The sequence below is a fragment of the Electrona antarctica genome (genome assembly GCF_951216825.1).
Source record: "Electrona antarctica genome assembly, chromosome: 1".
Lineage (NCBI taxonomy): Eukaryota > Metazoa > Chordata > Actinopteri > Myctophiformes > Myctophidae > Electrona > Electrona antarctica.
Window position 1 is genome coordinate 59,695,159 of NC_136806.1, and position 16,931 is coordinate 59,712,089.

Here is a 16,931-nt window from a genome sequence, read left to right on the forward strand (position 1 = left end):
CGGCCTTTACTGCATCTGCGTCTTCCCCCCCCCCCCCATCTCTCTCCCCATTTCCTGTCAGCCTACTGTCTGTCCCTCCATAAAAATTAAATAAAATAAAGGCGAAAGCCACAAAAAAAACATTACAAAAAAAAGAAATCCATATCGTACACCGCATCTCCACTACCTTAAAGAGTGCTGGGTTGCGCCCCGAAAATAGCTGATCTACAAGCTCTCAACGCGTCGCAGCGCTTGTAGATCTGCTATTTCCGCTATTTTCGTCCAAAAGTGCCCCTTTACAGGATTGCAGCCCCTGCCCCTCCAACACACTCTGCACGTCCCTGAAGGTATTTGACTCGCTGTGTGTGTGTGTGTGTGTGTGTGTGTGTGTGTGTGTGTGTGTGTGTGTGTGTGTGTGTGTGTGTGTGTGTGTGTGTGTGTGTGTGTGTGTGTGTGTGTGTGTGTGTGTGTGTGTGTGTGTGTTGTCTCATTCCTCGGCAGGCCGTGCTCCTCTCCCAAGCTGCCCCATGCGGACACGCACAGCAGGATCGAGCACTACGCCAGCAGGTACGAGCATCACCGCTTAATATTATCATACACTCCCCTCTCTGTCACCCACCTCGTGCACTCCAAATCCGACCTCCACCTCTCCAAATCCCACTCCCACTCTCACCTCTCTCTCTCTCTCTCTCTCTCTCTCTCTCTCTCTCTCTCTCTCTCTCTCTCTCTCTCTCTCTCTCTCTCTCTCTCTCTCTCTCTCTCTCTCTCTCTCTCTCTCTCTCTCTCTCTCTCTCTCTCTCTCTCTCTCTCTCTCTCTCTCTCTCTCTCTCTCTCTGCTGCCTGACTGCTCTTATTGGTCTTTGCCACACAGCGACTGAAGTATCGATCCGCCCACGTTCTGTATACTGAGATCAGGCTTGGAATAAAGGCTTTTGCTCTTCAGATTGAAGGCATGTCCGATTTGTGTCTCACATGTGATAATCAGGGCTGACCGTGTCCACACTGTGCTGTTATGTGATCTTTAGGACTGACTGTGTCCACGCTGTGCTGTTATGTGATCTTTAGGACTGACTGTGTCCACGCTGTGCTGTTATGTGATAATTAACACATTGTGTGCCCTTTCAACATGTGCCCACTTTTTTGACATATTTATTTTTTTATAAAAATCTTTTTTTTTTCTTTTTCCCCCCACTTTTTACTTTTCTCATTTTTTTTGCCAAGGGCACAAAATCTGTTAAGACTGACTGTGTCCACGCTGTGCTGTTATGTGATCTTTAGGGACTGACTGTGTCCACGCTGTGCTGTTATGTGATCTTTAGGACTGACTGTGTCCACGCTGTGCTGTTATGTGATCTTTAGGACTGACTGTGTCCACGCTGTGCTGTTATGTGATAATTAACACATTGTGTTCCCTTTCAACATGTGCCCACTTTTTTGACATATTTCTTTTTTTTATAAAAATCTTTTTTTTTCTTTTCCCCCCCCACTTTTTACATTATTTTTTTTAACATAATTTTTTTTTATCTTTATTTTTCCCCGTTTTTTTGCCAAGGGCACAAAATCTGTTAAGACTGACTGTGTCCACGCTGTGCTGTTATGTGATCTTTAGGGACTGACTGTGTCCACGCTGTGCTGTTATGTGATCTTTAGGGACTGACTGTGTCCACGCTGTGCTGTTATGTGATCTTTAGGGACTGACTGTGTCCACGCTGTGCTGTTATGTGATCTTTAGGGACTGACTGTGTCCACGCTGTGCTGTTATGTGATCTTTAGGACTGACTGTGTCCACGCTGTGCTGTTATGTGATATTTAGGACTGACCGTGTCCACTCTGTGCTGTTATGTGATAATTAAGACTGACTGTCCACACTGTTATGTGATCTTTAGGACTGACTGTGTCCACGCTGTGCTGTTATGTGATAATTAAGACTGACTGTGTCCACACTGTACTGTTATGTGATAATTAAGACTGACTGTGTCCACGCTGTACTGTTATGTGATAATTAAGACTGACTGTGTCCACACTGTACTGTTATGTGATAATTAAGACTGACTGTGTCCACGCTGTACTGTTATGTGATAATTAAGACTGACTGTGTCCACGCTGTACTGTTATGTGATAATTAAGACTGACTGTGTCCACACTGTACTGTTATGTGATAATTAAGACTGACTGTGTCCACGCTGTACTGTTATGTGATAATTAAGACTGACTGTGTCCACGCTGTGCTGTTATGTGATAATTAAGACTGACTGTGTCCACGCTGTACTGTTATGTGATAATTAAGACTGACTGTGTCCACGCTGTACTGTTATGTGATAATTAAGACTGACTGTGTCCACGCTGTACTGTTATGTGATAATTAAGACTGACTGTGTCCACGCTGTACTGTTATGTGATAATTAAGACTGACTGTGTCCACGCTGTACTGTTATGTGATAATTAAGACTGACTGTGTCCACGCTGTACTGTTATGTGATAATTAAGACTGACTGTGTCCACGCTGTACTGTTATGTGATAATTAAGACTGACTGTGTCCACGCTGTACTGTTATGTGATAATTAAGACTGACTGTGTCCACACTGTACTGTTATGTGATAATTAAGACTGACTGTGTCCACGCTGTACTGTTATGTGATAATTAAGACTGACTGTGTCCACGCTGTACTGTTATGTGATAATTAAGACTGACTGTGTCCACGCTGTACTGTTATGTGATAATTAAGACTGACTGTGTCCACGCTGTACTGTTATGTGATAATTAAGGCGAGACATGGTAGGTGAAATCATGATTTTTCCTTTTTCTTTTGTTATTTTGCTTCCTAAACATGTTTTCTTCCAAACTAAAGCAAAATAAACATTCAAAACACAGATTTAGATGTTTATTTTAATAGTTTATTTTAGCCAATGACAGCTCGTTTTGCTGGGTGAAAATCCACCCTCTCAATTTTCATGATTGGTTGTTGGTACAAAGGAAGTGACCATATTTGGATCAAACCACAGTCAGCTCGAGGTCCAGACCTTTCCAATGATATATGGCATTATATGTTGTTGCCAAGATTTGGATGAGATATTTTGTCTCAAAATAGTGGCTTCAAATAAAACGTTTTGGAATTTTACAATACAATTCTTTAAAGGCCGTTTACTCAAAATGAGTTTTCCTCATACCTGGGACAAAGAATCTCCACTTCAGTTGCACTCACATACACCAAACTTTCCAGTCTTATTAATAACTATATTCTGCAGATATTTACAGATGGGTTTGATGATATATCATTCACAGCCTGATTTACATCACATTTTATACCTAAAAACATGCCGAAAATTGGGGTTTTTTATGCCTGTTGACACTATTTTCTGATTTGTGGAGTGATAATTAGAGATATCTAAAATCCCTTCTGTAATTGTCTTTGTCTCTAATATGTCAACAAAATGAAACAATCATTTTGAACCTGGCTTTATCCGATCTTCAGATTTATCGACCCGAAATGTATGCATATTTAAACATATAATTTCAGAAAACTTGTAATACAGAGAATCTTAGTTTTAATATAAGTAATCAACTGGAGAAGTTTCATTGTGATAGCTATTAGTTAACTTTTTTTTCCCTATTCACCTACCATGTCTCACCTTAAGACGCTGTGCTGTTATGTGATAATTAAGACTGACTGTGTCCACCCTGTGCTGTTATGTGATAATTAAGACTGACTGTGTCCACCCTGTGCTGTTATGTGATAATTAAGACTGACTGTGTCCACGCTGCTATATTTGTGTATTCTGGACTCGTCGGCCTGTCTGTCTGTGTCGGTTGGTTGGTTGCTGTGGTAACAATGCAGTCACCTCAGATAATTCTCTTATTATTACATCTTATTTTGTAAGCTCGCTTTGCAATTGTCTCCTCACCATTGCAACAATGGTCAGTATAAGTAGAACAATCTATGGTATCTTCCCATCCTTCACAGGCACAATAACCTGGCTTACACAGACCGTGACATATGATTTGACCAGCATAATATGGCACAGATAAACACATGTTTAGATTAGACTGATGATATAGTATTAATAATAAAATCATTATTGTAACCGAAGGTTTTTGTCACGACATCCACTGTCACTCACAATCCCCGTCACTCACAATCCCCATATAACGGGAATGTCCCCATATAGTCACGCATTGTGATATCACGTATAGTCACGTCTCCAAGACGCGCTATATATGGCCATGAACCCTGGCCAATGGCCATGAACCCTTGTCCATATACCTGTTTTTCATTGTGCATTTCTTGGTCAAAGTTGCCAAATTGACAGCAGCAGTCTGCCGTCACCCAGGCGGACGCGTTGCACACACACCGATCTGCCCCAGCAGTACGACCTCCACACTCTCACGGAGGCAGACTGCCGACGAGCGGCACCGCCGTCGTCGTCTGACCAGGGAACGCCGCCACAGGCGCCGCCCGCGGATGAGTGCACACACGCCGACCTGCCCCAGCAGTACGACGACACTGGGACGATTGGGCCGAACGCCGATGGCGGAATAAAATTAAACGGCAGAGTTCGTTGTGAGAGAGAGAAATAGTGTGTGTGTGTGTATGTGTGTGTGTATTCTTTCCCTTAGGCACTTGCTCACAACTATTCTGCACGCTGCCAGAGCACAGCAAGCACACACATCAAGAGAGCAGACATGCTTGTCCTCTTTACCTTTTATCTTGTCTCCCCTCCTTCACCCTCCTCTGCTGTTGTTCCTCTTCTGTTTGCCCCACGGACCCGTCCATCCCTCTCCCTCCCTCGCACTCCATTACCTTCTCCCCTCTCTACTCTTTGTCGGCCATTTTTACCTTCAAGGCCCTCCTTTTGATATTGATGTATGTATCGCTGTGTCCTTCTTTCACGTTGACTCACTTGTTGGCAATTAGAATTATTTGCTTGGAACGGTCTCTTGGCTCAAGCCGAGGCCCCAGGAAACTTTAGCTGGCACAACATGCCCGTTACAGTCTGCCCGACGGCCCTCACGGAAATTAAATGGATAAACAGAAGTAGAAAAAAACAGTGCCGCACTGTACAACGACCTAATTTAGGAACAAAATAACCAAAAAGGTGAAGTATGTCCACCGGAAAATAAATGCCTAATTGCGAGCCCTGCGGAAACGGCAAGGAATTGGAAGTCTCTGCTTCAGTGGAATATATTTTACACCCCATGTCTTTCATGTTTTGGACTGGAGCAACTTTGTTCTTCATCTGTTTCTTCACAGCTTCACAGCTGTCTTGTAGTCTTGTAGTCCATGGTGGGCCAGGCAAGCATCTGTTATAACCCGAGGAGGTCAAATCCCTTTGGTATTAGTTTGTTTGTACAGTAGGGTCCATAATACAGTGAGTACTCATTATCGCTCTATACACGTCTACAGCAGTGGTTCAACTTTTTCATGTCAAGGACCCCCAAATTGACACCAGTTGGTGCCCACGGACCACCATTTGAAAAGATATGCCAGGGACCCCCATGAGAGAAGACTTGTACGGCTCTAGCAGTGATTCTCAACCCGTTTCATTTCAAGGACCCCCAGTTTGACATGCATTAGTCTACAGACCCCCATTTAAAGGGGAAAACCACCCATTTTCAACATTTTACTATGTCATTAATATACCTTAGAGCTGTTGTGTGGAAATAATAAAAAAGTCCCCCCATGCTGTGTTCCCTAGAACTTTAAGTATGAAAAAAATCATTAACATGGTGAAACACATCTTGATGACATCATCAAGATGTGTTTCACCATGTTAATGATTTTTTTCGGACCTCTAGTTCTAGGAAACACAGAGTGGGGGGACTTTTTTATAATTTCCACACAACAGCTCTAAGGTATATTAATGACATAGTAAAATGTTGAAAATGAGTGGAATGCCCCTTTAATGGCAATTCTATCTCTGAGACCCCAATTTATATTGTAAAATCAATGTTAATTTAACTCTGAGAGTGTACAAATGTAACCAAATGGACCCGTCAGGGTCCATTTGGTTCCATTTGTACACTCTCAGAGTTACAGACCCATAAGGGTCCATTTGGTTCCTAACTATAATTTAGCTGGGGACCCCCTGGAACTCCCTCAAGGACCCCTGGGGGTCCCCGGACCCCACTTTGGAAACCACTGGTCTACAGTATACTGTATGTACTGTAGGTTTTGTGTAAGATCTTATGTACCAATATGCGATCCTCAAGTTTGAATAACACATACAATAAACTAGAAAAGTGCGCTCTTAACACCTTGGAGGCGCAAGACGGAGATCACCGTCAAGTTCAAGTGCACGGTCAGTTACCCGAGATGGAGATTGATTAATCTCCGTCAAATTAGTGATATGAAAACTGATCGCATCGCTCCACAGCCTAGAGGCGCTTGTTGCGCAATCCTCGGTGTTGCACAACAGTGACACGTCATCGAAAATGTCCCCTGCCTGTTTAGCTGACGACAACGAAAATCTTAAAACATTCATAACTTCGCGATCTAAATCATCCCGTCTAATTATGAAAAAAGATCCTGTGTTTGACGGCCCTCCGCCGTCCAGTCGCTAGCCGCGATAGATTTATTCTTACCTCCCGTTGTTGTGGATCGACTCTAGAGTGGTGTGGCTATTGTTAGCTGCTACACACACACACACATTCACAACAACTTCCGGTCCGCCGGTAAAAGTGGTCCGGGCGCTATAAACGATGGGCACATTTTATTAATGGATTAAATAGGCCCGAGCCCTCAAGGTGTTAATTGGCTCGCTGGCATATAGGTCCGTGCACCGTCCTATATAGGCTACGATGTATAGCCTGGCAGCGTGCCCCGGGTTCGAGTGCTGATCCCGACGACCTTTTGCTGTGTGTCACTCCCTTAGAGTCTAAATATAACTCTTAAGGTCACTCCCCATCTCTCTCTCCCCCATTTCCACTTCGCCTGATACTGCCTTCCATAATAAAGGCATTCAAAAAAAGTGTCCACCAAATTTGGAAAGCAGTCAAAGTCTGGAATCTGAAACATGTATAGTCAGACAAAAATTGCGGTTCAAGAGAAAGTGGTCTGTTATAGCGCCACCATGAGGCCAAATTGATGTGAGGTTCTTCTTTGGCCTACAAGAGAATGTGCAACGTTTTGGACGACGCAAGAGGCAGCAAAGAGCCAATACTCCTCGTCACAACACAACAAACTAGATAAACTGCACCCTAGTCTTCATGCAGCTATTGTGATGGGCGTTTATGCACCAAAGCCTGGGGCATGCAGAGAAAGTAACCATTAACGCATTTTGTGGCGGGAACACCTTTTGGTGTTAGCATTATGTTATGCTTTAGCTATTGAAAAATAGCAGATCTACAAGCGAGGCTAACGCTCCAGTTCGGTCTCTATCCTTTATATACTCTTATGAAACTATCTCATATGTACTGTAGACACCGCTTGCAGTTTCTTCCAGTAGGAAACTGATGGAAATTTGAAATCCGCAAATTGCAGCAAAGAAATTGTAACAAAAAAACAAGCTCAAGTGATTTTGTGTTCTCAAAGGAGGAGTGTCCAAAGTACGGCCCCACGGGAGCCGTAGTAGGGCCCCTCCCCCGACTATTCGGCGAATCGAATGGTGTAGGTCTTGATTTTTTTACGACCTTCACAAAGTGGTTAAATCAAGCGTTGAAATATTCCGTTTTGGAAAACCATGACAAAATACATACTATAGTATGTCGTCAAAAAGCATTTTTTTCATCATAATACTTTTTTCTTTTTAAGCCCCTCCACCCCACTATTCGGAGCACGCCGAATCGAATGGCATGACGTTTTTAAAGTTTAGCACATCATGCCATGCATTATACTGGCAAATCTGTGTTCTCGTTATGCCCTCGATTTCTTGCAGTTTCTCCCACACGTTACAATTGAAATGCACGACAGTCCCAGTACTATATCATTAATAATTGTCTCTACATTAAGTGGTGAGCTTATCTGCTGTCTACAGAATATATCGTCTGTTGTCTAGATGTATATGTACTTCATTGTGAGTTCTGTATGCTCCAGTACTTCTTGCAGCAATCTTGCATCACTTGATGTGTTCTTTTTGTTGGGCTGTCCCAGCAACAGTGTTGATTTCGTCGACTAAAACTAAACGAAAAATGTTCCGTCGACTGCCTTTTTTCACTGACGAAAACTAAATGGAAACTAAATGAAAACTAAGCCATGATGACGAAAACTAAGACTAAATATATCGACAATTTTGACAAGAGATCCAGTATAAGTCATTGTACACTTGGTTGCATGCTGAAAATAGGCGATCTACAAGCTCACAACGCGTCGCGACACGTTGTGAACTTGTAGACCGGCTATTTTCAGCAAGTGTAAAATCAGCCATTACGACGGCATCAAGGCCCCGCCAAAATACATTTTAGTCGACTAAATCAACTGCAGATTTAGTCGACTAAAATCTTATGATATTTAGTCGACTAAAACTGGACTAACACCGAGACATTCCGGTTGACTTTCATTCCAAAGACTACGACTAAACTAAAATAGACATTTAGCTGCCAAAAACAACACTACCCAATGCAGCAGCACCACAGCATGCTAAAGCAGTTCCGTGTGAATCCCATACAGTACATAGAAACGTATGATTATGGTACGATGAGGTATGATTATGTTAAGCATTTCTTTGGCATTTACAAACCCCCACTGATTCCTGAGTTTGTATTCGAGCCGATACACGACGAGCCCTGGAAAGGATTTTCGAACTCCCTGTTGCTTTCCTCGATGAAGCCGTTTTAAATTCAGTATGCCTCAAACGGCTTTGCTTCTTATCAGCAGTCACTACACACAGGGCAGACAGTGAAAGTGCCCTGCGCTGTCAAAGGACGTACAAGGGACAGCTGGGCTCAGAGGCGCTGTCCTCATAGCCGGACCCAGCATTTTCCAACTGCTCATAAAAAACCCCCGCGCTGTCCATGGTGCTGAAAGGCAAGCATAAAGGCAAAGGCAAGCATAAAAACCCCCACGCTGTCCATGGTGCTGAAAGGCAAGCATTGCTCAAGGATACCTGAAAGACCTTTTACTGAATGCTTCATGCAAAATGGTAAATGGTGCATTTATATACAGTTGGGTGCCACCGATATTGTCCCTTATCATTTGACCCATTTAGGCCTGACCTCAAAATTTTAAAAAATCCTTCTAAATCCTCCAGTTTTCTGAAATAAATATTTTCACGATTTTTCAAAAATAGCAGACCTACAAGCTCGTAGCGCGCCACTCGGTGGTGCGCTATGAGCTTGTAGATCTGCTATTTTTCAATAGCTAAATTATAACATAATGTTTAAAACACCAAAAGGGGTTCCCGCCCAAAATGGGTTAACTGTCCTTTTGCGCGGATCACGCAAACCTCAGCAAAAAGAAAAGGACAATATCGATGGCCTCCAACTGTATATAGCGCCTTTATCCAAGGCGCTTTACATAGATAGTGCATTACATTCACCCATTCACACACACATTCACACACCGATGGCGGCGGAAACCATGCAAGGCACCAAGCAGCACATCGGGAGCAATCAGGGGTTCGGTGTCTTGCTCAAGGACACTTCGACACTAACTCTGGGCGGAGCCCGGGTTCGAACTGGCAACCTTTGCGGTTACCATCCAGCCACCCACTACCCCTGAGCCACCGCCCGCACCGCTGCAAGTCAATATGCCTTTACCTCTCTCCTCCAGAAGAGAGGTACGACTATACCGCATTGTGACGCAATCCACCAACACAATTTAGAACATTTCACCAGATAACGTTTAGCCTATAATGACCTAATAATGTGTGAAAATGGTTAAAGGAGCATTCAGTGATTTGAGTGATTTGGAAAACCACCCAGTCCGCCCCGGTAACAAAATGTGCACATGCACGCTCTACAGTGGGGGGAAGTGCAACAGGCCAACAGCATGTGCACCCACCCGCCCCCACTCGATCATGATTGGAGGAAGGCCCCTCTCATCCTGATTGGATGAAGGCTTTGCCACCCGCCACCAAAACTGAAACTAGGGTTTTTTTGACCCCAGGGGCTCACTGGGGACAGGGAGGAACTCCTTATATGGTCAGAACACTCTATAGTAGGGAGGATTATCCAGAAAAAAAGAAAAAACAAGTGATATTTAGATTAAGTCAAATCACTGAATATACCTTTAAGCGGCACTTGCTTGTCATTGCTGCTATATCCATTTTTTTGTTGAACAGCTACAGTATACATCATAATCCTGCAATATTCTCCCACACAGCATTTGTGTTTCTTCGCGATAGCATCAGCTTCAACTGAACCTGCTGCAACAGTGAATCTGATTCATCTACTCAACCGCCGCTGTATTCCTCACTCATTTTCTTTTGTGCCTGTGTTGTGTGCCTGTGAACTCCCTGGGAATGCGTGTGTGACTGTGTGTGTGACTGTGTGTGCGTGTGCGTGTGTGTGTGTGTGTGACTGTGTGTGTGACTGTGTGTGCGTGTGCGTGTGTGTGTGTGTGTGTGTGTGTGTCTGTGCGTGTAGACTGGCAGAAATGGAGAGCCAGAATTGTTCCTTCTTCACGGACAGCCTGTCTCCTGATGAAAGCCTGTGAGTATACACCCCCCCCCCCCACCCCCACCCCCACCCCTAACACACCAAACTGTCTCATTACACCCATAGCCTTTCATAACTTACCATTGGGATTGGTTTGTTTGCGCGTGTGTGTGTGTGTGTGTGTGTGTGTGTGTGTGTGTGTGTGTGTGTGTGCGTGTGTGTGTGCGTGTGCGTGTGTGTGTGTGCGTGCGCGTGTGCGCGCACAGGCACGCGTGCTACTTATTTCTCTGTGCTTTTATCCTCAACACTCAATTATCGTGTGTCATTGACCGAGTGTCATGGGAGCAAAAGTGGCCTTGCTCCACATAAATGTAAATGACCCATGGCAGTGCATACTGTACATGGTGCACACGCGCTCACGCACACCTTCATTATCCCATTCTGGGCGGGAACCCCTTTTGGTGTTAGCATTATGTTATGCTTTAGCTATTGAAAAATAGCAGATCTACAAGCTCATAGCGCGCCACCGAGTGGCGCGCTACGAGCTTGTAGGTCTGCTCTTTTTGAAAAATCGAAGAACGACTGACATAGAAACATAGCTTTTTCAGGATGTAGAAGACATTTTTAGAATCTGATCTCAGGTCAAAATGGGTTATAAGTACGGCATGGCAAAACTTGATAAAATATACCGGCTCATGGATAGAATCAAAAGTACTTTTTTTTCCCACACATGAAAATCCTTGTTTGATCATTGACTCTGAGGGGCCGCCCGTCTTCCACACAGTGGCAGCACCAAGGTTCACTTCAGTATATCTTTGGGCCGATGCACACGCCACGCACCCAGATACCAATGAGCTACCGTGTGTGGGTGGGTGGGTGTCTCGGTCTTAACCCATTTAGGCCTGACGTCGAAATTAAAAAAAATGTAAATCACGACAGTTTTCCTGAAAAAACATGTGTTTCTATGTCAGTGGTGCTAAACCTTTTTCATGTATTTGGCCGCCGACCCCTATCTGAAAATATGTTGTTCCAGGGACTCCCCCTGAAGCGAAGATTTGAGTTAAAAAAGCTCTGAAAGAATACTATATATTCAAAGATTTGCACCACATTTTCACTATTTTTCAAAAATAGCAGACCTACAAGCTCGTAGGAGCTTGTAGATCTGCTATTTTTCAATAGCTAAATTATAACATAATGCTTAAAACACCAAAAGGGGTTCCCGCCCAAAATGGGTTAAAATAAGGTGTGGTGTGGCGCAATCTCGGCGCAATGCTATTTTCCCTACGGACTCTGCGCTTCAATTTAAGACCAACTTGGAGCTGGTCTTATCGGCAGGTGCAGTGAGTTTGAAATTTCCGAACTGATTGATATAATTTTAAAGTTCTCTGTAATTCAGCAAAGTGTGGTCGTTAATGCTGTGTATCATATATGATTTATCCAGTCATTCAAGCAGAGAGAGAGAGAGAGAGAGAGAGAGAGAGAGAGAGAGAGAGAGAGAGAGAGAGAGAGAGAGAGAGAGAGAGAGAGAGAGAGAGAGAGGGGGAGAGGGGGAGAGGGGGAGAGGGGGAGAGGGAGAGAGGGGGGAGAAGGATTTATTTCCGTATGAAGCCGGCTATACATTTTATTTATTCATGTGCTCAAATAGCCTACCTCTTATCGTATCAGAATGTTGCGAATCCATCCTCCTGTCATTCCTTATCTGTCCCTGTAGCTACAGTAAGGTTATTATCAATGTCCAAAATGGGCTTCCAAAATGTTCACAGCACAGAGTTCCCCACCGTCTCATGCTTCCATATCGTTTAGTTCCAAACATTATATCCCACTCAGAATGAGCATATGTGAATATTAAAATGATATATCAAGATATCACAGATGTCTGTTGTGTTGAGACATAGAGACAATTAAGGTGCAGTGACAGCGACAACGGCCATGCACTTTGGGGTTTGGATTTCTCTTGTTTCAATGTTGATTGAGTCACGTGGTTTTGACCAAACACTTGTCCACACTGGAATCAAAATAATTTAAAAAATCACACCCGTGTGAACTGAGTGGTGCAACTCCCCTCTCCCCCTGCCTCAGCCCCCCCCCCCCCCCCCCTCTCTCATTAGCAGGCAACAGTGCAGCACTATCTCTCTCTCTGTTTCTGGCACAACAGCGCCACTTTTGCCCCTACTGGTACTCATAGTAACATAGTCACATACATAGTCACATAGGTTAACACGGACATTGCTGTTCCTTGGCGTGGTCGGTGTCTTTTAGCCTTTGTGTCTTTGTGTGTGTTTGGATTATGTGGGGATGTGCGTTGACGTGCGTGCGTGTGTGTGTGTGTGTGCCTGCCTCGTGCATGGGTGAAATAAGGTCTGTGATTTGCATCCGTGTGTGTATATGTATGTTTACAATGAAATGCACCTGTCTGTCAGTATTAATTAACCTCAGTGGTGCTGCCGCAGCTTGTCTCTGATGCCTCGTGGCTTGTGCAACGTGCATGTACCGGTATGAGCTATTTGGATGGAACTCGACGAAAAAGAAACGTGTGTGGGAGGCTCTTCAAAGAACACATATATACTGTCTGTAAGGCTTGTGAAGTTTCAAAGGCCATGCCTCGTCAGTAAGCTAACTTAATCTGTTACATTTTCCACTTAATGGTAATGTATAATTTACCATTAAATTGTTAAATTGTTTACACAAGTTGTTATCCCATTTTGGGCGGGAACCCCTTTTGGTGTTTTTTTGTGGCTTTCGCCTTTATTTTATATATTTTATGGAGGGACAGACAGTAGGCTGACAGGAGATGGGGAGAGAGATGGGGGGTGACGACATGCAGTAAAGGCCGTCGGGATCGGGAGTCGAACCCGCGGCACACTGCCAGACTGGGTTACCAGCCAAGGTGCCTGGACCGCTGAGCCACGGCACAGGCCCCCTTTTGGTGTTTTAACTAAGCATTATGTTATACTTTAGCTATTGAAAAATAGCAGATCTACAAGCTCATAGCGCGCTACCGAGTGGCGCGCTATGAGCTTGTAGATCTGCTATTTTTGAAAAATCGTAAAAAAATGCGGCACAAATCTTTGAATATATATTCTTTCGGTCAGAGCGAACGTTTTTTTTTTATTTCGACGTCAGGCCTAAATGGGTTATTCTTAGATAGGGCGCAGGGGTTCAGGTTGTCGTTATTGTCCTTTTTCAAACGCAGACAAATATAGCCTACAGTGGAACAAATGAGATATTCTCCTACAGCAACGGTTCAACATGAAAGGCAAGACATGGTTGTACAAGTAAAGCGTGTAATGATACACGGGCCAGTCTAACCCATTCTGGGCGGGAACCCCTTTTGGTGTTAGCGTCATGTTATGCTTTAGCTATTGAAAAATAGCAGATCTACAAGCTCGTAGCGCGCCACCGCGGGGTCGCGCTACGAGCTTGTAGGTCTGCTATTTTTGAAAAATCGAAGAACGACCGACATAGAAACATAGCTTTTTCAGAATACTCAGGTCAGGATGTAGAAGACATTTGTGACCAGATTTGACTGAGAGACTGCCATCGCGCAAATTCCAGCTTTTCACCAGAGGAGAAAAACTTTTTTGAGTTAATAGCCCAGGCAGACTCTTCACATACTAGAGCATGTCTGAAATAAGTGTCAGAGCTGAAATCGACATGTAAATATGAAATAAATGCTTAAACATGTAGCTAGGTGTGATGTTAGAGACCACAGAAGTGAACCTTTCAAGCCGGTTTTCTCAACTCATTGTTTTCTGCAAGACATTACTCTATAAGCCACATCTCCAAAACTGGTGGGTCAAACTGAACAACCAATATGTCAATTTGAAGCTATGATTCCCTGCTTTCATATGACATGAAAAAACGAAAATACAAAAAGATCCAATGGCAGTCCCTCAGTCAAATGTAGTCACATTTTTAGAATCTGGTCTCAGGTCAAAATGGGATAAAAGAAACGCACGCTGTGCAACAGAGTGACTGTGCGGACGCGGACGGCATTGTAATCCCTAGCCGCGGCAGTGCTGTAGATATGTAAGTGTAGGCTGGTACACGTGGGTATGAACAACAGCAACAGTCTTAAAAAGAGATTGCTGTGCTGGGCAGATTGGCTAAATGTAAGCGTCACAGATTGCAACAAATTATAGCAGCATAAAATGTGTAGGACTAGAGCGCAGTGACGGTATTGTTACTTGTAAAATGTTGATTGAAGAATTTGCCCAGGTTTAGCATAATATATAAGCCAATAATAATTCTCAGGTCTCATGGTTCGTTCTCCCAAGTTAATCCATTTAGACCTGAGTTAAAAACATTCACTTTGAAAGAATATATATTCAAAGATTTGCGCCACATTTTTACCATTTTTCAAAAATAGCAGACCTACAAGTTCATAGCACGGCACTCGGTGCCGCGCTATGAGCTTGTAGATCTGCTATTTTTCAATAGCTAAAGTATAACATAACGCTTGAAACACCAAAAGGGGTTCCCGCCCCCAAAATGGGTTGAATTGGTGCCGCTTCCATGAAGTCTGTTCTTGTCATTCCTGGTATTGAGAAACAGCCTTATTGAAATATTCATCAATGACTTCGTCGGTCATGTGGATCCATCATAAGACACGATGGATCCATTATCCATCATGATGTGTTCTTGGAGACTCTCCCGTGTGTATGTCTCTTTCTCTATGGATTATTTCATCCCCCCCCCCCCCAACAACTCTGTATGACGTCTAGCCATGCTGTTCTGTGCTCTTATATATGTGTATGGTGTGTCTTGCTAGCCTGCATGAGCCTGTCGATGAGGAGCGCTTCTTTGCATTTCTTGCTGTATATATGGCTCTCTAAGTATACATGTGCTCTTTATGCTTCTCGGCTGCCGCCTGGCCGCCGGCCTCATGCTGTGGTCCGCCCTATTCAATGTTCCTTTCTCTTATTCTCTCCTATCCTTCTGTACTGTGGTTGCATCAGCTGGTATAATAACCCATTTTGACCTGAGATCAGATTCTAAAAATGTCTTCTACATCCTGACAGTTTTCTGAAAAAGCTATGTTTCTGTGTCAGTGGTTCTTTGATTTTTTTCAAAAATAGCAGATCTACAAGCTCGTAGCGCGCCACCGAGTGGCGCGCTACGAGCTTGTAGATCTGCTATTTTTCAATAGCTAAAGCATAACATTATTATAACATTATTATAACATAATGCTAACACCAAAAGGGGTTCCCGCCCAAAATGGGATAATTGCCCGTCTGGCATTGTCTCGAGTAAATAAATTCTACAATGTAGGATTCCAGAGAGACAGTGTGACAGACAATTATAGCCTAAATCAATCTGGCTGGGGGTGCTAGTGGAACCATATGGAGCAAAGATGTGAATCTGGTCATCTGTAAGCACAATCAGCCTGCCTTATTGTACCCATGGATCTAGAGTTGCATATGGCTATACATCTCTGTTGTAAGGCTACACTATATAAGGGGAGCATACCTATGTTCCCCAGGTTCTATGTTCCCCAGGTTCTATATGTGACCAGATTTGACTGAGAGACTGCCATCGCGCAAATTCCAGCTTTTCACCAGAGGAGAAAAACTTTTTTTCATTTTTTTTCTTTCAAAAATGAGTTAATAGCACAGGCAGACTCTTCACATACTAGAGTCTGAAATAAGTGTCAGAGCTGAAATCGACATGTAAATATGAAATAAACGCCCAAACATGTAGCTAGGTGTAATGTTAGAGACCACAGAAGTGAACCTTTCAAACCTGTTTTCTCAACTCGCTGTTTTCTGCAAGACATTACTCCAATTACTCCAATTACTGCAAGCCATATCTCCAAAACTGGTGGGTCAAACTGAACAACCAATTTGAAGTCAATTTGAAGCTATGATTCCCTGCTTTCATATGACATGAAGAAACGAAAATTCAAAAAAAATCCAATGGCAGTCCCTCAGTCAAATTTAGTCACATATGTTCCCCAGAATCCCCACGTACTCCCGCAATAAAGGTTCTATGTTCCCCAGGTTCTATATGTTCCCCAGAATCCCCACGTACTCCCGCAATAAAGGTTCTATGTTCCCGCTTACCCAACAAAGGTTCTACTGTATGTTCCCAGGGTTCTATATGTTCCCCAGGAACTCGTTGCTCGACCAAGTCGCTCGATCATGACATTGACATTGTCATTAATCTCACGCAAATGATTGGGTCTGTGGTCTGTGACAGTCACAGACCCATGCATGCCAACTAACTCGGGGCTATTCGTGTGAGCATGTTCGCGTCCAAATTGCTATTTGTTAGTTCAGTGCCCCCAAATGAAATGATTTGACACGCATTCAGCGTGGCTGTGAGCCCACGCGTCACTTGTCGGTATGGTAGACACTGTGTGCGGGTAGAATTTATTTAACGGCTTAGTATGTCGAAAAGGCATTCCAACTGGCATCTCAT

General features: G+C 43.6%; 1 protein-coding gene across 1 annotated transcript in view; it reads left to right on the forward strand.

The window, feature by feature from the left end:
- Positions 1-16,931, forward strand: part of drp2 (dystrophin related protein 2) — a 201,813-nt gene that overhangs the window by 143,480 nt on the left and 41,402 nt on the right. Inside the window, exon 18 of the mRNA XM_079520405.1 lies at positions 10,500-10,565. Coding sequence (XP_079376531.1) covers positions 10,500-10,565 — 66 coding nt within the window. The remainder of the gene's footprint in view (positions 1-10,499; positions 10,566-16,931) is intronic.